General features: G+C 39.3%; 1 protein-coding gene across 2 annotated transcripts; it reads left to right on the top strand.

Moving 5' to 3' along the window:
• The first annotated feature begins 659 nt into the window (after positions 1–659).
• Positions 660–24,219, top strand: spata6 (spermatogenesis associated 6). 2 transcript variants are annotated; one of them, XM_030132747.1, is made up of 13 exons: positions 660–874; positions 2,108–2,245; positions 7,589–7,637; positions 7,766–7,807; positions 7,914–8,038; positions 9,969–10,049; positions 15,869–16,004; positions 16,092–16,303; positions 17,765–17,870; positions 18,175–18,215; positions 19,383–19,546; positions 22,493–22,687; positions 22,810–24,219. In XM_030132747.1, exons 1-12 carry the CDS (start codon positions 746–748, stop codon positions 22,605–22,607), a joined length of 1,338 nt encoding a protein of 445 aa, XP_029988607.1. In that variant the 5' UTR covers positions 660–745; the 3' UTR covers positions 22,608–22,687; positions 22,810–24,219. The 2 variants fall into 2 exon arrangements, with proteins under 2 accessions (XP_029988607.1, XP_029988606.1); XM_030132746.1 differs by having other exon boundaries at positions 15,869–16,303; positions 22,493–24,219.
• The last annotated feature ends 55 nt before the right edge of the window (positions 24,220–24,274 follow it).

Below are 24,274 nucleotides of genomic sequence, written 5' to 3'. Positions count from 1 at the left end.
GTTTTGGCTGAAACATATTAATCACTGCTGTAATTATCCAGTGGAAGGATCTGAACTGTTTCCTTCATTAAATCCAGGAGGGGTCTTCTTTTTTGGCCAGGCTGTGTAAATAGTGTGATTAATGACAGCTCTGATACCTAAGAGGACTGCATGAAGAATATGTTTCATGGGTTTTGAGTGTTAATCTTACTGTACTGTCTTTTACCCTACCAGTCAAAAGAGGGGAGTCAAAGGTAAGCACCACTATAGTTGAAAAAACAAAAAGGTAAGAGGTTACAATTACCAAAAGCTGGAAAACTACACTGAGGAGCAAAAGAATTGTTGTAAAAACAATTAATGGGTTAATTTTCTACTTTTATGTAGGAATGGAAGTTAATGTAAATGACGCCTTCAACCAACTCCTCTCCTGACTTCTGTTTAAAACTAATCAACCTGTTATCTGTCTAAAAGCAGTGTTAGAAGTAGCTGTTTCATTTTTGGACAATACTACACTGTATAAAGCAGCCTGTTGCTGTCATAATAAAGAGAAAAGGGCAAATAGCAATTAAAACAATTAACAGACAAATGCTCATAATCCCTTAAAAGTACAGGTTTTTCCATCAGAGAAAATCAAGGCATTCACTGGTAATGTAAATGTACAGTTTTCTTTTCCCCAGGTTGCAGATTTCAGTGAACTTCCACTCCCACAGGATGGAAGTTAATGTTGCTATGGAGAGAGAGCTTCTGATTGGCCACATTTGGTCACATGATGCTCCATCCGCTCTGTGACTCTTGGTGTTTGACAACAATGGCTTCACCCCAGAAGGAGAAGCGTTGCCCCCCTAAAGTTCACCAAAAGTCTCTGAAATGCACCGTGTACTTGGACGTTCAGGCTGTGAGTGTTTTCGTTCATGTTCTACGGCTTTCACATTGTACTACTTTACCCAACGCTAGCATCTAGCAGTTAGCATCCTAACTTGACTAACCTACGCTTGTGAATCATTGGTGAAGTTAAACTAACTTACCAGGCAGACTTACCCCAGTTCTAACTTCATCCGAAATGGCCCAGGGAAAAAGCTGTGGTTTAGTTTGTTACTTGTTGTTGAAATAGCTAATTAAGGGAAGATATATTAGCCTGGAGTTTCTAAACTTTATCAGCTCGAGACCATATTTATATGTTTTACTGATTCTACTTCTGTCAAAACAGGAATATTCAGATCAAACTGCAGTAAAAATAAAAACACCTCTTGTCGAAACACTGCATTTCATGTAAAAGTTGTGAATTAGAAATGTTAAGACTGAAGTGTTTGCAGTTATATGTAAATCTGAGAAAAGCAGAAGTAGGCCTTGTTTATAATCCAGAATGGTTCTTTATTTCCATTTTTTTCTTTTTCATTTTTATGTAAATCATTTCTTCTGCAATTGTCAAATGAACATCCGCTGAAATATAACACAGCATAAAATGGAAATAGAAAGTTGGCAAAGTGCAAGTATGTCAAGTATTGAGTTACATCTCAAAATAAAAAAGCTTCACATCCCATACTTTACAACTGCTTTCTGTGTTAATTTTTTAAGAGGTAATTAAGCTTTGCTTTTTTCCCCTGTAAAAACTAGAGACACAATTTTAATTTAACAGTTTGCAATCTCAGCCTTCTATAACAGATTTATTCTGTTTGGCTGATTTCTTTAGTTTCTTTGTATTTCTTACTTTTAATCACCAGTGGTTAGAGAAACCATTGAAAGCCTGATTTAACAAAGAAGTATCCGTAAGGCACAGTTTTATTACAGTGACTCACACTTTAATGGTATGTTAGATCTCGTATTGTTTTGTCATTTGAGAAGTTCAGACTACTTTGGTTGTTTGCTTCATATGTTTTAGTAATTCAACATAATTAGGGTTTTATATATCTAAAAAAAAATATTGAAGTCCATTGTGTGTTTTTTTAGAGCAGTAAATGGTAGGTTTTACAGATATGTGTTCTAGATGGAGACACCTGCAGCTTTGTAGGTAATTTTGTGACAATGTGTTTTTATATGTGATCATAGGGACATTCAGATGCATTATCTGTGCTTTATTGTGGACTGTTTCAACAGTGTATGACTACACATTACTTTTGTTTGTGAGCAGGTCACATGTCCAGGTGTGCTCCTGTCTAAGAAGAATGAGATCTACCTGAGTGTGTGCATCATGGGCCAGTACAGGAAGACCCCCTGTTTGCCCCCTATCTTCCCTTTACGCTTTCACCATAAAATGGTCTTTGTCAAGGTGAAGTCTGCATCACAAAGACATGGGTTTACCACCTGATTTTATGTGAAAAGGGGTCCATGTGTGACTTTCAGCAGTTCCATTTTCTATATGACAAAAAGGACAAAAATAAAGACGAGATAAAGATACAAACACTTAACGTAATGTTGATCCCAGACACCTAAATGGATGCTGAAATTAACCTTCAGGCAAACGCACATTTTATTTCTGCCTTAATAACTCACACACAGTGTCTCTGTTGCAAAAGATACATGAGACATTGATGTTGCCAAGGAAAAAGACAAAGTATTAACTACTCAAGTACATCCACATGATTTGAATAAAGTAAACTACATGGAAATGAAAGAGAAAATGCAGTATGAGGTCCCTGCTTCACAGTATAGCAGTAGTGCAATATAACACAGTAAAAATATGAGGGTCACAAAAGACAACATTCAAGGCGCCTAAATGACCACCAATCTGGGGTTAAACTCCGCTTTTAATTTCAGGATTTACTGATGTCCAAAAGAATGTTTCAGTCTAAATTCTGGAAGCTGTAGGGTCATTCCATATAATTTCATCAAGTGGTCCCCACCTGACCCTCTCCGATTTTTCTAAATTTTTACATACTTCTAGTACAGTATATATGATGGAAAAATCCAAAATTTCAAGGCTTAATTGTAAATAGTTCCAAAATTATGACCATTTGAAGTAGGTAGGGGGTACCCTAAAATTGCGACCAAAATGAAGACTTGAAATTTTTGGCTATTTTCAGGTTTCTATAACTTCTGAACAACAAGAGCTAGAGGTCTGAAATTTTTCAGAATCATTTCACAGGAATCTATAGTCCTAAGAAATGTGAAAATATTTACTTAAAATTTATAATTGCATGTTACAGAGAATGACAAAGTTGAGATTTTATCTATGGTGAACTTCTAAAATGCTACTTTTGGCCACTCATTACACAAAAACTAATCATCATATTCATTAGAAATTTTATGTGCTATATCTTGGCTACTTAGGGAATGGATCTGTGTAAAATGAAGGTCCTATGTTATGTTATGTATGATATATGAACAGCTTAAAATCAAAAATATCTGTCCGACTTTCGGATTCAAAGGTCAGTATCAGCATGTGGGATAGGTAGTATCACAAAATGAAAGACACCCTGTGAAAGTGCAGGAATTGCCCTAAATTTTGACACCAAGCACAACTTGCTTCTATAAATCCTTCTATGTTAAATGTTCAAATTAAATATGGACATTTTCGCCCCCATATTTTAGCCATATAACAGAAAATTTAGTGATTTTCAAGTGTTCAAATGTATGTATTGCAGAGTCAAGAAGATATTAATATCCACTACACTCAAGGCCCCTTTCACAGACTTAGTGTGAAGGGAGAAAGGATTACAGCATGATTTTTGCAAGTGTTTATATTCGTCAAAATTAAGTTTCTTGTGGTGAAACACACAGTCATACTTGAGGTTACTGTTGTGTCCATAAGTCCACATCTTGCAAAGAGCAGGTCCTTTTCTTCTAGAGAAAATTCAGATATTTTAAGAAGATTATCACTCCTGCAGTAAGATTTCTTGTGACATTCTGACTCATCGGACATGTGCTGTCCAACTGTACATGATGCAAGTTTACTGGCCATGTTAGATTTAGGCTTTATTTCTCAACAGTGCTAACACTTTAATTATACTGTGCATATGTGGCACTAAAGAATTTTATGAATCCAAACTGTAAATATGCATGCTGTTCTATTTGACAGTTTATGACTAAGAACTAAAAATAGAAATGTTACTGAACGCTGATGCTGGCATTGTGTGGTTTTCCAAGAACTTTGTGGTTACAAAGATCTAATGTGGGTATTTCAGTAAAACAATGTTGTGAACTATTATCACTATTATACATTATACTGTTATATTGATGCTAAAATATGATGGCGAAAACATCCAACATTGAAGGATTTATAGAAGCAAGTTGTGCTTGGTGTCAAAATTTAGGGCAATTCTTGCACTTTCACAGGATGTCTTTTATTTTGTGATACTACCTATCCCACATGCTGATATTAACCTTTGAATCCGAAGGTCAGACAGATGGAGAGGAGAGTCACAGTGTAAAGGTCCAATGGCAGGGGATGGGACAAGGCATCCAGCCTGCAGAGCCTTTATGGACGATATCACTGTGATGACTCCATCCATTCTTGGGACACGATGGATCCTGAGTTCACTGGAGAAGATGGCCACCTGGGCCCACATGCAGTTCAAGCCTAGTAAATCCAGAAGCTTGTGCCTCCTGAATGGAAGTCTGTTGAATAGCACCTTCAGCATCCAGGGGTCGGAGATTCCGACCATTCAGGAGGAGCGAATCCGCTGCTTGGGGAAGAGCTATGACAGCACTCTGAAGGACAGGGGGAACCTTGAGGATACCTCGGCCCAACTAAAGGAGTGGCTGAGGAGAATCGACAAGAGTCTGCTGCTGGGCAGGTTCAAGGTGTGGTGCTTCCAGTATGGCATCATACCAAGACTCCAGTGGCCGTTTCTGCTCTATGACTTCCCTATGACCAAAGTTGAAGCGATGGAGAGAGTCTGTAGCAGGTTTATCCGGAAATGGCTGGGCGTCCCTCCAGCTTTCAGCTCAGTCAACTTATACAGCAAGTCATCAGTACTCCGGTTACCATGCTCCTCTGTCATAGAAGAATTTAAGGCCACCAAAGCAAGGGCAGCGTGCACGCTTTTAATCTCCAGGGACGCAAAAGTTAGGCATGCAAGCTCTGCCATTAACTGCGGCAGGAAGTGGAAACCCCTTGAAGCGGTGAAGGAAGCAGAAGCCTACTGGAGGCATCAAGAAATCGTGGGCACTGTGTGTCAGGGACGGTTAGGGCTTGGCAACTACAGCGTCAAGAGCTGGTCAAAAAGCAACACACAAGGCAGAAGGGACTTGGTGGTGCGAAGGGTGCGGGAGACAGCTGAAGAAGACCGTCGAATTAAAGCGGCAGGGCTGGGCTCCCAGGCACGCTGGACGCAGTGGGAAGAGGCGCTCGAGAGACCACTGTCTTGGAGAGAGCTCTGGATTACTGACCAAGGCAAGCTGAACTTCCTGCTGCGTGCTGTGGCTGATCTCCTACCCACACCAAGCAATTTGAAGATCTGGGGCAAGGAGCAAGAAGCATCCTGTAGTCAGTGTGGCGCCAACCTCTGCACGCTGAACCACATTCTGACCAGCTGCCCAAAAGCTCTTGCAGACGAGCACTATAGGTGGAGACATGACAAAGTCCTCACCGAGGTCGCCAAGTGGGTCGAACTGCAGAGAAACATTACCAACAAACAGCCACCAGCACCACCAAGGGTCATAAGCTTCCATCCAGAGGGCAGTAAGGTCCCGAAGGGAAGAAGATCTGACAGCCTACCATCTATTCTACACCGCGCAACGGATTGGGAGTTGCACGTGGACCTCAAGAAGAAGTTGGTCTTTCCTCAGGAGGTAGTGGCAACTACCCTCCGACCGGATATGATCCTTCTTTCTAAGCGCTCAAAGTCCATCATTCTAGCCGAACTCACTGTTCCCTGGGAAGACAGGCTAGCCATATCTCACCAGGCAAAGAAGGCTAAGTACCAGGACATAGTGGAAGAGGTGACCCTCGCGGGGTGGCATGCCACCCTCTACCCAATCAAGGTCAGCGCTCGGGGTTTTCCCGCCACATCTATGCGCAGTTTTCTGCAGAAGATTGGGCTTAATCCCAAGCAACTGCAGAAGGCCATCAGGGAGATAGCCACAGTAGCCGAAACCAGTTCTAGGTGGCTGTGGCTGTCAAGGGATCGTAGCTGGACCCCTTCTGCAGGTGAAGGCTAACTCAGCCTTTGCTGCCCCACTCAGGAGAGGTGTACAGGTTAAGGGGCGAAACACCTGTGACCCTGAGATACCTGCTGAGGATGCAGAAGGGGTCCCTAGGAACACCGCTACACACCACCAGCTTGAACCACAACATCCTTAGTTGCTACTCCAGTCTTTGCTTGTAGCAAAGCACCTTCGGTGTTTACTTTATCTTGATTTTCACCTGTTCATATATCATGCATAACATAACATAGCACTTTAATTTTACACAGATCCATTCCCTAAGTAGCCAAGATATAGCACATAAAATTTCTAATGAATATGATGATTAGTTTTTGTGTAATGAGTGGCCAAAAGTAGCATTTTAGAAGTTCGCCATAGATAAAATCTCAACTTTGTCATTCTCTGTAACATGCAATTATAAATTTTAAGTAAATATTTTCACATTTCTTAGGACTATTGAGTCCTGTGAAATGATTCTGAAAATTTCAGACCTCTAGCTCTTGTTGTTCAGAAGTTTTTGAAGCCTGAAAATAGCCGAAAATTTCAAGTCTTCATTTTGGTCGCAATTTTAGGGTACCCCCTACCTACTTCAAATGGTCATAATTTTGGAACTATTTACAATTAAGCCTTGAAATTTTGGATTTTCCCATCATATATAATGTTCTATAAGTATGTGAAAATTTAGAAAAATCTGAGAGGGTCGGGTGGGAAATTTTCTTAAAATCTGTTGATTTCACATGGAATGACCCTATACTATATAGAACATGGTTATGGTCAGAGATTGTGAGTCCACCATTATCCAGAACAACACAGTTTTCTGATATTAACAAGTGGTTTATAAACTGCATATTCCATTTGAATAGTCTGATCTGCGCCATTTTTGTGAATGGAGAATTTTCCAGTTAAAATTGGGGATATGGTAATATTATTGTGATTTTATGAGAATTGTTTGGACATGTATAGAGCATATTTGGAATATGCATCTTATTTGCTGGGTTGAGGTGCATGATATGACTGTTCATGAGCATCTGGAGAATGGAGGCTGATCCTCTGGTGGAACTGTATGTTCCAGATGTCTGGTCAGAAGGAGAAACACCTACTTTTAAACATTATGAGAGAGCATATCAGCACGTTGAAAATATCAAAGCCTTTTCAAGAATCGGCATGAAAATAGCAATTACAAGATAAAATTTTCATTAGAGAATTAGAGAAAGAATTAGAATATTTTGTTCATCTAAATATACTCGATGTGTTATTAACTAGCCTTAATACGTATTTATTGTATGCTGATTCATAGACTTTGTCAAGGTCTCCAGTGTTTGAGCCCATTTACATTTGATTTTATTTGCCCTCCTGTACTTTGTGCATACTGTTTATTATACTTTACTCTAGTTTGAACATCACAGGCCCCATCTCTGGATGTTAAAAAGGCTCTCTTTTCCTCTGGGAAGATGACAGAGTCAGATACCAGCCTGTCTTGTTATCTGTATTGATTTGTTTTGTCTGTACTCTTTCTATTTCCCAGTCTTTCCCTGACGTGGTTGACCCTGCTGATGTAGCTAACCTCCTAGAAGGTAAACGGCCTTCTGGGATTCGCTTCCTCATCTCTTAGTCCTGAATCCTTTGCTATGCAAGCTTATAGGCTATTAGCTGTGATACTGATCATTAGCTCACAGTCTATTTGTGCTTTCCTTCCTCTTAGCTGACACAACATGTTTTGAGCTGATTCAGTTGGTGCCTCCAGGTATGCTTTCTGATGATGCCATATGGGCCTCTTATGTCCCCACTGTATCCACTCATTACACTGCAAAAGTACAATCTTAACTTACTTTGTTTGTTTATGGTTTTAGAGGGCGAGATCCTAGCCACAATGGAGCAGAGTTGCAGAGATTTCCTGTATCCTGATCCCGGATTAAACTCAGGAGGAAAAGTTGCAAAAAGAGAGATACTGATGAAGAGGTCCCGCTCATTTCATGTAGGCTGTTCTCCATGTTCTTTTCATTTATATTTTACTTCTCATTTCAGAATTAGGTGTATCGTGTGTTTAATGTTTGCAAAGACTGCTGACCAGCTCATGGATAAATGGGCTGTTTTCCACACAGGGAAGAGCGAGCTGATGACTTCCTATCATGGATAACCTCATTTTGACACATGATCTGCTTTTCAGGGGAAATGCACAGGTCGTGACATTCACTAAATAACACTGCGAATTATAGCACAGTTTGTATTGGAGATGCACACTATTGTTGTTGGCAGCACTTGACTCTGATAATGGCCTGCCCTGTAAGTAACATCATGCTGAAGAAAAAAATCTCAAAAACAAAAAGTGGTTTCTTGTTATTTCTAATTTTAACTTTACTTACCACCTTTGAAAATATATAGTGCTAAAAAAACAAGACACTGAAAACAAAACGTAACAATAGAAAGCACAAAACCAAAAGGCCAAACAAATGCAAATCAGAGATTATCAACTTAAAAACAGAAGGCGAACACATGCAAAATGCACATCAGATGATCAAAAGAAGAAGGTGAAGATGCCATATAGTCCAAATAATGTAGCAGTATTCTGTTAATTATCTGTTTGACTTAATTAGAGACTGGATCACTTCTAAAGTTAACGTTGAACATTTGTGACAGTTTGAATTTCTTTTTTCTTTTGCTGTAGTCTGACAAATCATCTGTCGTTACTGATCCCCTAAAGACAATTTATTTGTTCTATATTCAACATTAAAACAAGAAATAAAAGGAAATTGGCACATGATTTACAGAATAGTCATAGTTTAGAGTTTTTGTCACATATTTTGTAGCCATTATGACTGAACACAAGTTCACATGGTCTCTATAGTCATATCTTAACAATGACTAAATCAGCCAAGATGACTCCTATCACAAGGGTTTAGAAAGAAATGTGTAGTCAAAACTTTAAACTGTCAAAGAAAATGATTGAGAGTGAGAAGAGTCAATTGTCTCTAGTTGACTCTTTGGTGAGGAGTTGGTGAAGGGCTGGTGGCTTCAGATGTCATGTATGCAATTATGTAAAATACAGACCTAGTGTTTATTTTATCACTGTTTTTTCTATCAGTTTTCTAAATAATATCTCGGTACAAAACATGAAAAAAATCCACTAGCAGAAACACAAAAGCGAATACACAACCTAATCCCTCCAGGCTGCTTATGAAAGCCCAGTTCTCGTTGGGTTGTGAGGAGTCTGTCCCAGTGACACCAGGACATATCTGTCCAAACCATCACATCCAACTTGGCTGACACTAGTGTTTTCACTAGTAGAAACTAGTGCTACTTTTTTAAAGTGAATATTCTCATAATCTTAGTTGTTTTGGTGTCTCTGCATTTGACAGACAGGTACACTACTCCGATTGCTATTTCAGAAAGCACTGTCTTGACTTAGAAGGAAAGTATTTTCTGATGTAAAGATAGCATTTTTTTTTTAAAGTTGTTGTTTGTCTCTGCTATTTAGACAGAAAACCTAAGATGAAAAGTTCTTATTTTTTCAGCCACTTCTCATTTGTCATCTTCTCCCCTTCATTCTGTTTTTCTGTGTTCCTCTGTCCCCTCTTGCTGCTTTTTTCCCCTCTACCCACCCCTTGTGCTCTGAGGCAATAACTGGTATATTTAACTGTCTTTAAACACTGTTCCCCTCACCGTTGCTTTTATGTGTTTGTGTTTGAGGCCTACATAGCAATTTAGATGTCTCTTTCCAAATGCCATATTATTTAAACATCAGTGGAGCCTTTCTCTTTTCTGCAATTTGTTTTTTTTCTATCCAGGCATAGATTGAAGATTTGTGTCTGTAAATTGGTCTTCTACGTAGTGTTGTTATCTGTGCCTTTGTCTTCATCTCCAGAGTTAAAGGTGTTGTGTTGTTCTTATTGTCTCTCTTCCTCTAGGGAATCTCCCCCAAGGTGGAATTTGCCACAGAATCAGTCATAGAAGAGAGTGACGGCCGTGACAGTATGTCCCTGTTACCTGTAAGTGTGTCCTTTCATTTTGTCTGAAGCACTGGGCCGTTATCAGCTCAACCATACTGTCCACTGAGGGCTACCGTTGTTGTTATCACTGTATCAGTGTTAAATGACACTGAACAAACGTGACATTTTTAAACAACCACGCACTATACTTTATAACACAGGTGTCAAACATATGGCCTGCAGGCAAAAACCGGCCTGCCAAAGGGTCCAGTCCAGCCAATTGGATGAATTTGTGAAATGCAAAAATCACACTGAAGATATTAACAAGGTTATCAAGGGTGTCAAAATCTGTTTAGTTCAGGTTCCACATTCAGCCCAATTCCATCTCAAGTGGGTTGAACCAGTAGAATGCTATCATAGCAACCTATACATAATGACAACCCCAATTTTTTCTCTTTGTTTTTGTGTAAAAAGTGTAAAATTACATGAAATTGTTTACATTTACAAACTATCCTTTCTCAGTAAATGTGAATAACCTGAACATATATGTACAATCTGAAATGCCTTAAAAGTAGTAAGTGTAATTTTACCAATGTTCGGGCTGTTACTAAATGTTTTGTGTATTTGTAGATCTACTGTTATCCGTAATATGGAATGCACATGTGTAAATGACAAACTGAGGCAGAATATTATTAAAATTGCACTTATTTGTCTTAAGACATTTCAGGTTGTTCACGTTATTCAGATTTTTAAGGAAACTTTGTAGATGTGAACATTTTCATAATGTAATTTGACTTTTTTTCAGTCTTACTATTTTACTGGTCCGGACCACTTGAGATCATACTGGGCTGAATGTGGCCCCTGAACTAAAATGAGTTTGACACCCCTGCTTGATATAATTAACTATAACATAGCAAATAAATTAACAATAACATAGGTTGCAGTGACTAAACTTGGTTTGTTACCGACTTCCCTTTGACATCCATCATTCTTCCTGTGTGTTTTACATGGAAGATTATATTAAGGAACTTTTCATAAATGTGTTAATGTGCATTTTAAAGTTTGGTGTAAGGAAATGTTTATGGAAAACACCGTGGACCAATCAGATGTGTGTGTGTGTGTGTGTTCAAGGCAGTTGGCGGCTTGAAGTGTGTTCTGTTTATTCAGTTAAACTCCCATTAAGCAATGGTTGGTGCTTGATAAGTCTGAAGAACGAACAAGCTGAAACACCATTTTAGTTGGAAGCGCTGCTCGTACTCCTTCTGGTTATTGCAGTCATGCATAACATAACCTGTGTAACCACTTTCTGATGACCCCAGGGTACTTGCACAGGTCTTGAAAGTCTTAAAAAGTATGGAATTTTGAAACACTGTTTTCCAGACCTTGAAAAGTCTGGAATTTTTTGTGAAAGTCTTAAAGTATGGAAAAAAGTTTCTCTCATTGTCGAATTTTAGAGTATGCTCAAAGGCACATAATCTGGTAAGACAAAAAAAAATACATGAGGAAAGCATCTAAAAACCTTGATAGGATTTGGCTAAGTGATTGGTACTAGAATGATTCTAGTGAAACTCGATTGTGTGATATCCATGCACTTTTGTGATTTTCATAGGTTTTGAAAATGTTTCTGTCAGTATAACATAATTTACTGCAAATTATGCATTCATTCATGCATGTATTAAAATGAACTTTTCTACTACACACAACAGGTACAGTCTCAACCAAAAAAGTAAGCATGCAAGTGTAAAAGTACATAATGTCAACTCTGGGATAAAAATAGGAGTTTTAAAAAAAGTCTGAAATTTTTATTTGGATAAAGAGAAAGTACCCTGGACCCCATGCAGCCTAGTTTAGGGATATGGTTAGGGTGGGGTAACTCTAACCCTAGTTTATTTGGTCCAAACCCTTTTATGGAAGCACACGTTTTTTGCATTTTCTTTTTTGTACCTTTTCAAAACCTTAAAATTTGCTTTTTGTTTTATGGAAACATGACTTCTGTGAGGACCAGCTGCAAAATCTGCAGTACAACACAAAGTACCTGGTGCCAAAAGCAAGTAGAATCAAGTAGGGTTAAGAATCCTAGAAAACCCATGAGATGATACCATCATCAGTTCAGGATACAGCAATACAATGCTCTTCATTTGCAATCCATCACAATGCATCAGCATAAGAAGAAATAATAGCCTTAAAAATAAAGGAAAAACATCAGTAATTCTACATTTATTGAAGAGGTTGCTCATAGCCCCATTTCATTTGTCAAATTCTGTGCAACGACACAACAATCTGTGCTTGGTTTAGTCCCTCTTTGACACACACACAAATCTGGTGGGACAAAGTGACATCAAAGTCTATTTAGATCACATGTATGTTTGAGTTCAGATGCTTATTCAGTGTCAGTGTTTCAATAATGTATCACAAGATAAAGTTATATATGTTTCTGTGTCAGTATTTTGTTCCATAGAAAGTTGTAAAGTCAAGTGGAGCTGTACCACGCAGTGGAAAAGCGCCATCATGGATCTGTCCAAACACACACCAACACAGTTTGTCCAGCTTTTTGTATCTGTTAAAGCCTTTGTTTGTTCTTGGTCTATTTGAGTTGGCTGTTGTTGATCTGTAAACCTCTTTATAAATTATTTTTGATGTTTGTTCATGGCCTTTGAGAACAGCTTAGTCAAAATCTGAAGGGTTCAAATCCATCAAAGTGTCCTTCATAAGTCAAGTAAATGTTGTGTTTTCTTGGCCTGTTCACTTGTCATCACAGCTCCATGCTCGGCATTACTGTGGGAGTGGTAAACGATGATACAACAATGAAAAATCATCTCTGGAGGGCTCTAATGAGTGCTATGGCTCCCAATGAAATTGGTCTGTTTCCACTATACATACCCACCTTCTATTGTTGCCATGGCTACTGCATCTATCCATCCATACTGGCAATGTTTCAAGGGTATCTGTTCTCTCCTTGTGAATGTAATTACAAGCAGGCAGATCTATGATGCTGATAGCAAAGAGTTTTTCACGTTTCCTACTAGCTGGGAGTTTGCACATTTTTTTTGTCATTTTATGTACTTATTTTTTTCTGAAGGTTTCCAGGCAGAGGGTCACCTGTGTCTCCTCCACTGTGTCCTTGTTGATGTGTTCAGCTAAACAAAATCACATTGAGGTTTTGTGAGGGATTTATTTCATTCTGCCTCGTCTTATGCCTGCCCGTCTCTCCTTTTCAGCATACACTCCACTCCAAGATTTGCTTGACATATTTTCATTCTGTGTAATCTGCATGTGTGTGTCTTTGATTCATGCATGTCAGTTCTGAAGACAGGAAGGGAAGGATTAGGGTGGATCGAAAGAGACTTTTTTACAAAAAGCAAGACAAATGAAACTCTTTCACAATCAGCCTTGTTACTAACATATGATGCATCCCACAGTGTTGGGCATGCTGTGCCAAAAACACAACCATGTATTTCCCAGGTGCAGCAACCTAAGCTAAGCTATTTGTTTAAATGGGATGTCATTGACAGCGAAGCAGATTGTCAGACTGTTCTTCCAGGCCCTCAGGGGGATGTCTGGATCAGAGCACCGCTGTGGCTGTCAGATAGCAGAACTTCTCCATTTTCATTCTCTTAATGGCTCCTCAGCATAGGCATTTCCTTGACCGCCTGCCCACCCACCTGACAACCAAGTCCTGCTTCAGCTAAGATTTAGATTGATAGCAAGTTCCCCAATACCTCCGTAATCCTCAATGATGACTTCTCTATCCTTTGTCACCATTCTCATTTAAATACCAGTTAGATTTTTTTCTTTAGTTATTTTGCTCAAATAAGATACTGTTGAGTGTTTTTTTCACACACATGCACACACACATATATATATATATATATATATATATATATATGTACGTGTTAACGCGGATTAATCCATCATCATTACTAATCTGATTAAAACATTTGTTTGTCCAAGTAGAGTTGACCAAGACAGAACAGTTGTTTTGTTGAAACTGTTGAAGGTGTTTAATAAATACCATAAGTTCATATATATTCCCTTCTTTCTTGAGTCTGTTTGCTCATGCAAAATGAAATGCGATCAACATAGATTAAAAATGAAAGATATTTAATTGTGAGTAATCGAAATTAGTCCACAGTTACACTGTGATTTATATGATTAAATTTTAAACATTTGACAGCACTAGTGTGTGTGTGTATATATATATATGTATATATATATATATATATATATGTATATATATATATATATATATATGTATATATATGTATATATATATATATATATATATATATATATATATATATATATGTATATATATATATATGTATGTGTATATATATATATATATATGTGTGTGTGTGTGTGTGTATGTATGTATGTATGTGTATGTGTGTGTGTGTGTGTGTGTATATATATATATATATATATATATATATATATATATATATATAAAATATTTGTTCAGAATTAAAATCTGCAATTACAGATAGATGCCACTGAATATCACACACTGACCCTAAATAAGGAGGAGGAGAATGATATGAGTCTGTCTTTCTTAGCTAAGCACATTGCCCCTTATCTTTTTTGTTAAACTAAATTCATTTGTCATGATAGGAATTCATATCGATGACCATTTTTAAGTGAAACTTGGTGTAGAACGCAGGGCTGGCAGGAGTTCTGCAGCAGCACATATGAGGTTATAGGATATATAAGAGTATTGCAGTAAAGTCGATGTTGGTCACATCTGCAAAAGCTGTGTGTCTGAGGCATTAGAAAGATCTACACAAACACACAAGACAGAAAGAACACCCTGAACTTTTACTGTAACTGTAATGTTGTGCTTTGTCATATTTATATATTACAAGCCTCCTCATTTTCAAGTATCTCAGCATCTTAATATAACTGATCAGGATAATCAAGATAATTCATGACTTATCCCCATATGTTATGAAAAACTAACTGTGGATTTTCCGTTAGATGGTTGTATGTTGGGTTTTCTTAGCTAAAGGCTCAGGATAGAAAGTCGTTGAAGGCATAGTCTGGCTCTAGGTGCCCCGGTGCTCTTCCAGACAGTTGCAATCCAGTTTTTTGCCTGAAGTGAGAGTGAAGCATAATCTTTTATTTGCACCTGACCATCTGCTTGGTGATCTTTTGTTATGCCAATATCATGCAATACTAATCTGATCAGAGGAGCTTTTTCCACTCAGCTGGTAAAGTGACCATCCACTAGTGAGGAAAGAGTGAAGGAAGTCTGAGACGGTGGGGGTCTTTGGGAGACAATGCTGCTTAATTTCATTAAATCAGAATATTATCAAATGGCAGCCTTGATGAGGATTTATTCATCATTTAGTTTCTCTTAAAAATAGTTTTAATGTTGTGAGATTTCCCTAATTAGCATTTAGATTATCTTTGTTTTACAGCCAGGTAATGCCTCTTTATCATATTAGACTGGAGATGGCCATCAAATGCAATTAACATTTTATCTTAACTTATTTATCCCTGGTTGGCATTACCCGCAGGAAGTGGGATATTGCATCGGAGAATGATGTTAGTGGCCATTAGAGTTATTGAAGTAATTCTGCAGAGGTTGTCTCCATGGCAGTAGTGACTGTGAGAGCTGTTGTTGTTGTAACACTTAAGCTGAATGATTTAGCTAATGGTTTAATGGTTTTGTCCAGGGAAAACAGTCTGTATGGAGAGCGAGAGCAGCTGCCTTAATAGCTGAAATGGCTGACGCTTCGATATAGAAACAGTATTGCAGTCTGTAGAGAAATCTTAAGTGCTGAGACAAAGGTTGTGTATTGCCTTAAAATGGAGTCCTGTGAGTTTGATGCGTTAGTCCAACATACAAACATTTTTCCCTTTTATTTTCTGTTCCCTAGAACTGCAGACTCTCTCCAGTGAGGCCGTCTCTGTCCCCAAGCATATCAGGAAAAATGTCTTCATCGTCCAAACCACTTTGTCAGTCCAGCTGGCGCTTTTCCAAAACAGATGATGGGAACTGTGTCTCTTTGAAAAGTGGGCAGAAGAAGCAAAATGATAAAGCTAAAATCCCAGACTCGTCTCTGTTGCCAGCGTCTAGACACTCTCCTTCTCCTTCGCCAGCTGCCTGTAAAAACACCAAGGACAGAAAACACACTGTGTCTGGGAAGTGTAGCTACCAGCGTCCCACGGTTTCCTCCAGGACACGAGCCCTGTCCCCGTACACCCACCGCCGGATGTGTCAGCTGTCAGAGGATGCCCGACAGAGGCTCAGCCACCTCCGCCTCGGCCCTCACCTCTTCAGAAAGCACTCAGAGAGCCAGCCGCCCTTCCTGGTGTGTACATTTAAGTCGGTCCTCCAAAATCAAACAGCTGCTGACACAAGATCAGTATGACACCATGTGTACCGGCAACAAAACGTGTTCAGTGGATGAGGGTCATAAATTGAATGGGATCTAGTAGATGTAGTTCAGGCCTCAGTGGGAGCTTCCCAAAATGTAAGTTAATCTAGTAGTCGGTAGATTAAGCAGAGGGTCTAATGAGAGCCGTGTTAATCTTTTTACCTGAGCTGTTAATGGATTTTGACGTCATGAAAATGTTGCAGTATGTCTGCCTGTAATGTGCCCTATTATCTTGGCCCAGGGGCTTTGTTTTGCTTTAATAGCACAGGTCCTGCCGTTAAGCCAGTACACAGTTATTTATTACCACTTTAATTATGGCTATATCACTGCAATGAGGGCTTTGTGTATAAAAGGGAGTGATATTCTGATGGCAGAGCCTCGGGGGAATATATAGCCGATGGACAAGAGCAGCTTCTAGTTTTCACCCTGTACCGTCCTCTCATCTGTTATTCTTTCTGCTTCTTCATTTACATCAAATCCAATTCAGAGGTACGAACATTGAAGCTCACTAGCAGGCATTATTAAACAAAAATGATTAGGCTAGAGATGTTTGTTTTTGTCATACACACAAAAGAAATTTACAACAAATACAACAGGCATTTTATTAAAGAGAGGAGCCTGTTTTTCCACTTTGCTTTTCCTGGGGGAATCTAATGTCGACAATTAACCCTGGTAATTGAGAGTCAAGCTGCAATTAACAAATAGAACCATAATGAAGTAGCCGAGCCCCATGGTGAATGCATTATCAGTGCACAATTTAGAGCCTCGACTCATGAAGCACATGCCTTCAGATAACACAACCTGTTGGTACAAATATTGTCTGGGTTCTTCACACCATACAGTATCTTCATGTTCAAATATGATGGATTCAAATGGACGACAGTGCGACAAGGTGTTGTTTTCTTGTTTTCTGCCAAGTAACAAAACCTTTTCTTTTGTCCTCCACTGCAATACAAGTGTCAGTGTCTCATGTAACCATCTCTACCGTAGATCCAATAACTACAACTGTCAAAACTGTGACTACAATCAGTTCATCATCCCTCTTCCCAGTGACTTGACACTGAAAACACACTGTCATTGTGTGAAAGTAGATACCTTTCTCTACAAAACCAGCTAATTGTTGAAGATAACATCCTACAGTTGGAGTAGGAAGCTTTACATCAGATCAAATTACTGACACAAATCAGTACATCAGACATTGTACAGCATTCACTAAAGACGGGTTTTTAAATGAAGCCCCAGGTCTGAGGCTAAGACAAGATCGAGACTTTCTTAAAGTGGTCTTGAGACTGATCTCAACACCAGGACTACTTGTACAGGTCTTCGGTTCTTCAGTATTAGACTATTATGTCATTGGTGACGTCTCATTGTTTTCCTGTCCTGCTTTTATGCCAGGTGTCTCGATACACTAATGTCTCTGGGGTTGGATCGCCTTCGCCCTCGTCTCCACAGGACAGTCATGTACATCAGCGATCCATCAGCTTTGCAGCTGATCACACAGGTAGAATTATTTCCTCACGTGCACATCACCTTCTGTCTGCTGGATTGTGTGCTGCAGCCTTTCAGAATGTAGGGTTTTCCACTTCAGCTTGTTGCATGTTAAAGGATACTCTTGCTGTATCACTCTTTAATGTCCAGATTAACAAATAACAGCTGCAAGTGTAGATTCATATACTGCCCTGTAGGAACAATTAGTTTAAATTGAAATTCAGTTTACACACAAAATAGTTTTCCATGTATTACAGGACAAGCTGAGTTGAGAGTGTTCTGGATTTTACACAGTATTAACTTGTGTTTGTCCTCAGACTCTTCTCTCCTGGGGAGGTACAGACCAACAACAGCGAAAGTAAGTAAACGTTTGGACTCCTTTTACGGTGGAATATGCTGTTCAGTTTTCAGACATTCTCTGGGCAGTTTTACATCCACAGCAGTGTCTGGGATGGTTACACAAGGTTAAAACCAGACTTATGGAGAAATGTCTGCATGCAGCTCTCTGATTATATCGTTTCAAGATACCACAGATGTCAACCCAACATAATAATTTCATCTGTTTGCTTTTTAAAAATTTCTTCACTTTTGATGGCCTGAATGTAATGATTGACTTTAAAGTAATGAAATACTGTTTACAGCCACTATCACATCACCATTCTGCTATACCTTTATGTTATCAGTAAAGCTTGCTTCCCGAATAACAATGTATTTTTAATTACTATTTTATTCAGTGTGATACGCAAAGCACATGAGTTAATATTAGAACACCTATTTGGTTTTTGACCTGTGAGAAAATTGAATTTCTGATGCCAGCATTAATTTCAGATTCGTCTGAGGATTATCATGGACGGCATATAAAAGATGTTATCTGCAGGATATTTTGGTAATTTCAATATATGTGTGCAGTACTTAACAAAACCTAGACTGAGGTCACATGGGCCGAGGTCAAAGCATGTTGAGCATTTCAGAATGACTGACTTTCTTCTGTTATTTCCTGGATTTATACTAGTACTGAACAAATGTCTGAGGCCACTGGTAGGTTTGTTCTTTGAGAAAGACTAGAATAACATTTTATAATGTGCCTATGCTCTTCTCAGTCTCTGTAACAAGATAGAACTGAAATATAGCCCTACAGGAAATATGAGAAGCAGCATAAAAAACAAGAATTTCAGGGGGAAAACAGACCAGAGTGTCCAGTATTTATTGTGACCTCCCTTTGTACTGAACAGGTCTTGAACTCTTTGACACCAGCTTTTATTACATACATTTCATAAACACATGCTTCTTATTGTTTAGGGGGACTTAAATTGACTGTTGCCCCTAGAAACCGTTTAGATCAGATCATTATGAATTTTTATTCTGGGAACCACATTTGTCTGTGTTCTTGAGACTGAGAAATAGATATAATGTTCATTACAGCCCTGTGCAAACAGCACAGTTAAAGGTGGCCTAGATTTGTGCACAGTACTGAATACAGGTTGGATAAACTCTTCGACTTGTTTGTCCTTTTTGACTCTTGCAGGTTCGGTCCAGCAGTGGTGGGGGCCAGTCATCCACAGGGACACAGTCCAGACATGAGCCTCACATCAAAAACCCAGTCAGAGGTTCTTGGTCAGCTCCGTCCGACCCAGCTGGGTCCAGCTCTCCAAGCCCTCTAAATCTCACAAGTCCTTCCCTCAGACAGAGGTACAAATCTCCATGGAGTGTCCTGAGGTCTTTATCCTCAACTTCAAGGGTCATGAAAATTAACTAAAGAGCATCAAAAACAAAAGTATATTGATAATATTTGCATCATTTTGCTGTTTTAACTTGTAGTTTTTAGCTTTAAAGTGGTTGAGTTGAATCTCAGAGCACTGTCGCTGCCTTTTCTGGCCTGAAACCAAATGATTTTCTTCAGCCTCACACCACCACGGGAGGAAACATAATCCTCTTTTTTTGGTGTTTGCCCCGAGTTTATCCTGATCCATCTCTGTTAATCATCAGTGTTTGCTCAAAAGATCTTAAAAGCAAAAGAGGTGCCGGTGTAAAGATCCAATTAGAGTGTACATCAAACATGGAGCAATCCCCCAGGATGTTAGTCATACAGCAGCCATGCTTTGTGTGAGCGCTGATACACATCCCATCTGTAATTTTGATCACACTCCACAGGCAGGATGAATTCCCCTCCACCTCTTAAATTATAGAAGCTGATGTCTTGTCATGTTTGTTCATTACTGAGAAAGGAGGGAAAGAGAAGGGAAAACAAAGAGGAAAATGGTATTGATTTGTGTTTCAGCTGGAGTCTGATGCATTTGACCCAATGCACGCTTTAATACATTCACAGAGACCTTGTCATCGATCATGGCAGCTGTGACTTGAACACACCGATGGGACCGATGTTCCGTTTTGTTTGTTTGTATCTGCTCTCCTTCCCCTTCCTCTTCCTCGGCGCACAATCCATAAGTAAACATTAAAATCAATAGACAATCTTAAACTGCAAAGTAAATTGTAGGAAATTAATGATACTTTTCTCACAATTGAAAACGCGACAGGAGTTGCAGGGTGGGAGATTACGGCAGGCCTTTGTAGATTCCCTCCGACAAGGAGACGGGCACGTCTTCCCACAAATCTTTGATGTGTAAAGAAAATGACAGATGCCAGTGGCAGCGTTTGCCCCCTAAGCCCTGGAGTCTCAGTCTATTCATGTCTCTGGATGATTTGTCCTTGATGACTTTTTGAAGCAGGTAGTGAGTTTATCTGATTACAGATGAAAACCTTCCACGCCAGGCTGAGGCACCAGTCAGTTACAGGCCCCTCGCTCTGCCCATGGATAGATGTAATCCTGAGGTTTATTACTCTTCACTTCTGTCTCTGTTGGAACAATCTGCTCTTTCATAACTCGCCTCTGGTTGTCCTGCAGACGCATTTAGATTGTATTGATCAAGCACATTTATGACTCTGCACTCAAAGTTCACAGCTAGTTCTGTCAGATGTGAAATTTCTTTGTCTCTGTGAAAAAAGTCAATGTAAAGTTAACCATATTTAAAAACAAAACAAAAAAAAACAACTGAAGCTTTGTCTTTTATCCTTCAGACTATGTGTTGTTTACAACATACCTGTTTAATGCAGTTTGAGCATTGCCTCTTCCATTAGGTTAGAGCACAGACTAGTGGACAAAAGGAACAACTGCAAGAACATCTTGAAAGGAGGGCAGTTCATGGACATCAACATGGCAACATGTTCTGGTTTTTACTGTTGTTCTGAAAAAGAAACAGTGTTCTTATGAGGCTGTTTTTATGGCTTACGAATATTCCGCTAATATTCTGCTAACATGCATATCCCAGGGATATAGGGTTTTTAAAGTTTTTTTCACTGATGGCAGATATTCCATGTGAATACAGTCACCTTAACGCCTTCTTAAACAGGTCAGCTTTTAAACATTTGCTAGTATTGATAAACATGTTGATATCCTCTTTTGTAATGTCTAAAAGGTGCATGTCTCACCAGAAAGGTAGACTTTACTTTTGGTCAAGAGAGGATGTTTGTCTGTAGTTGACTGTAACACAACCTGTGGTGAAACCTGCAAATGTGATGCTTTTTCCCCAAGAATCTTCATAAAACTGAAACACTATCAAAATATCCCACATGGATAAGGCTCCACTCAGAACAAGGTCTAATTCTGAATATCCAAATATATGATGCTGTGATAGTGTCATATTCCAAATGAAAGTGGCATATTAGTGTGCATGTGAACACTCCCAGTGTTCTTAATGTTTGTGGATGAACTGAAAGATTAAATCTGTCAGTGGATGAGGAGGTTCAGCAAGTAGTAGTAGTTAGTAGTTACATCGACTGAAATCAGACTTGAAGTCACTGAGGTGTTGTTACATTTAAAGGTGTGGGAGACTTTCGTGACCAATTTTTCATCAATCTGTCAAACCTCAGTCATATCCTCAGTATCATGAATCTGTAAGTCTTTCTGTGATTACTCACCTGAATCTCTTGCATTACGGTGAACAATTTCGAAGTGCCATCCACCATAAACAAACCATGTGTTTACATCCAAAGCCGGAAGGCAACCCAGACATCTTCGGAATTTTGTAGCGACGTGCATTGTGGGAAACGGAGGCTCGCGCCGCCGCCTGACAGCAGCAGCAGCAGTGCGACCGTATGATATTATACAGTATGGATGAAAAAAAAACACGTGCGGAAACGGCTGGAGGAATATGCATAGAGGGGAAGGGAGCTCCTGCCGTTTCCACCTTGTGTCTGCCGCTGCCAGACAGTGGAGTGAACCGGTGTTGCATGTCGCGACAAAATTCCGAAGATGCCCGAGTTACCTCCCAGCTCTGTTTGTAAACAAATGGTCTGTTTGTGGTGGATGGCACTTCGAAATTGTTCACTGTAATGCAAGAGATTCAGGTGAGTAATCACAGAAAGACTTACAGATTCATGATAGAGGATATGACTGAGGTTTGACGGATTTGGTGAAAAACTGGTCACGAAAGTCTCCCGTACCTTTAAACTGAAATTACAGCTATTTTCCTCAGTGTTCTGTATTTTTAGTACAGCAATGGGGTTGTTTTCCTGATCTCTATGAAACTGTTTGTGTTGGTACCATTCAGTGTCTTTAAAGCTGTTTGTTTCCCTCAGGTTTCAGAGCAGTCCATCGTACAGTGATCAGATCCACAGGCGAGTCCAGAGGATTCTGCAGACACACAGACACACAGACACACAGACCCACTTGGAGCCCGCAAGTGACTTTTGACCCACCAGTTTGACCAGAAGGTAGACTTCAACTACTCTGGTGATGACAAGCATTGAATAAGAAATAGAAAAAATAGTTGAAGAGCTGAAGAAAAATAGTTGAAGAGCTAGAGGAGGTGTCTGGGGAGAGGGAAGTCTGGGCATCCCTGCTTAGACTGTTGCCCCTGCGACCCGGCCCCAGATAAGCAGAAGAAAATGGATGGATAATGTGATGTAATCATCCTGTGAGCTCAACCACTCATGTATCCACGTTGGCCTTCAATTAAATTTCCAAACTCCCCAAACACCTGCTGAGCCGTGTTTGTTGCTGTTTCTCTTAAAAAGGTAGGAAATTAGTAAGGGTTATGTTTAAAAGCGAAGCAGCACTATTTCCTTCCCACCCATCAGCTGGGCTGGCTTTTTTAAATAAGAAACTCTGATGATGAAACCTGAAAGGAGACACTGTCTAATTTCTGTATGTGAAGTTGGCTTGGGAATAAAGCAGCAGCATTTCATGTTTGCACATGTGGGAAGAAGATATGGTGGATGGATGGAGGCTGAAGCTGTTGAAGCCTCATCAAAAGAGAGATGAGAAGGACAAGGAGGTTTCTGAGAGTCAGTAGCGATGAGAGACCACAAACAAAAGGAACCCTGAATGAAAAAGCAGATGTAGAAATTCAGCCTAAATTATGCCACCCATTCACAAACACTGAAATGTCTCCAATTAAAAGTCTATGTAGCATTTATAAGTGTATGTTAATGACACCGAGGTTATCTGCCGACCTGTGAGGATTATCTCCTTTATTCTTGTGACATTCTTCATATTTCAGCCACAGCACGGTGTCTTGTAACAGTTAATGTTTGTATGCATATTCCAAATATAACATTCAGCATTTGACAGTGCATTTAATAGCACATTCTGAAATAGGCCTTTCCTGAATAATTTCCAAATAAGACTTATGGGATGTGCATATATTATTCCAGTTTTAAGGTTCTTTGTTTATATAGAAAGTACATTTTAAATATGCCTCTTATTGCAGATCTTAAAGGACTGAAACTCATCAGCGGGGGTGGAGACTCCTCCAACTTTGAACCAAGGTCCATGTTTCTATTACATTTAATACACGTTTTTCTTTAAGGTTTGCTTTCATGGTGCAGTTGCTAGTAGACATTGAAGTGTAATACATACAGGCTGCAGTGCATCCAACATTGTTCATTTGCCTATTTACTTCCCCTTGGCCAACTTCCGGCCAAAGGGGTATTGTAATCATTTTATTGTCCATCTGTCTGTCCATTCAACAACATAATCACATTAACTGAAGAATGCATTGACATATCTGCACCAAATTTATATAGTGGATGCATCTTGGCATGGAGCAGAAGCCTATTGAAAACTAGGTCACATTGACCTAGTTTTTCAAGTTCAAATGGTGACATGTCTTTTCAACAACGTAACCACTATATTTGGCCGAGGGGTATTAAAAGTGCGCTGCACATTGTTTTACTTTATAGCCTTGAATGGCCTCCTGTAATAGTCTTTGAGTCTAAACCAATCCATGGTTTAGTTTTGTCTAGACCAAGAACAGAAGAAACGACTGCTTTTTAACTCTATGGCAGAGGATGTCGACAGAAAACTGTTGTGCTCAAAAAGGTGTATGAAAGAATGAATGTTCACAGTGGAATATCTGC

The sequence above is a fragment of the Sphaeramia orbicularis genome, chromosome 4 (assembly GCF_902148855.1).
Source record: "Sphaeramia orbicularis chromosome 4, fSphaOr1.1, whole genome shotgun sequence".
Lineage (NCBI taxonomy): Eukaryota > Metazoa > Chordata > Actinopteri > Kurtiformes > Apogonidae > Sphaeramia > Sphaeramia orbicularis.
This window is presented reverse-complemented; position numbering and strand designations above follow the sequence as displayed.

Excerpts from the sequence above, each read along its gene's own strand:
- spata6 (XM_030132746.1), top strand. The coding sequence starts at position 746 with ATGATGCTCCATCCGCTCTGTGACTCTTGGTGTTTGACAACAATGGCT. Across the intron at positions 2,246-7,588 it reads ATAAAATGGTCTTTGTCAAG|TCTTTCCCTGACGTGGTTGA; the intron begins GTGAAGTCTGCA and ends TCTATTTCCCAG. Across the intron at positions 7,638-7,765 it reads TGTAGCTAACCTCCTAGAAG|CTGACACAACATGTTTTGAG; the intron begins GTAAACGGCCTT and ends CCTTCCTCTTAG.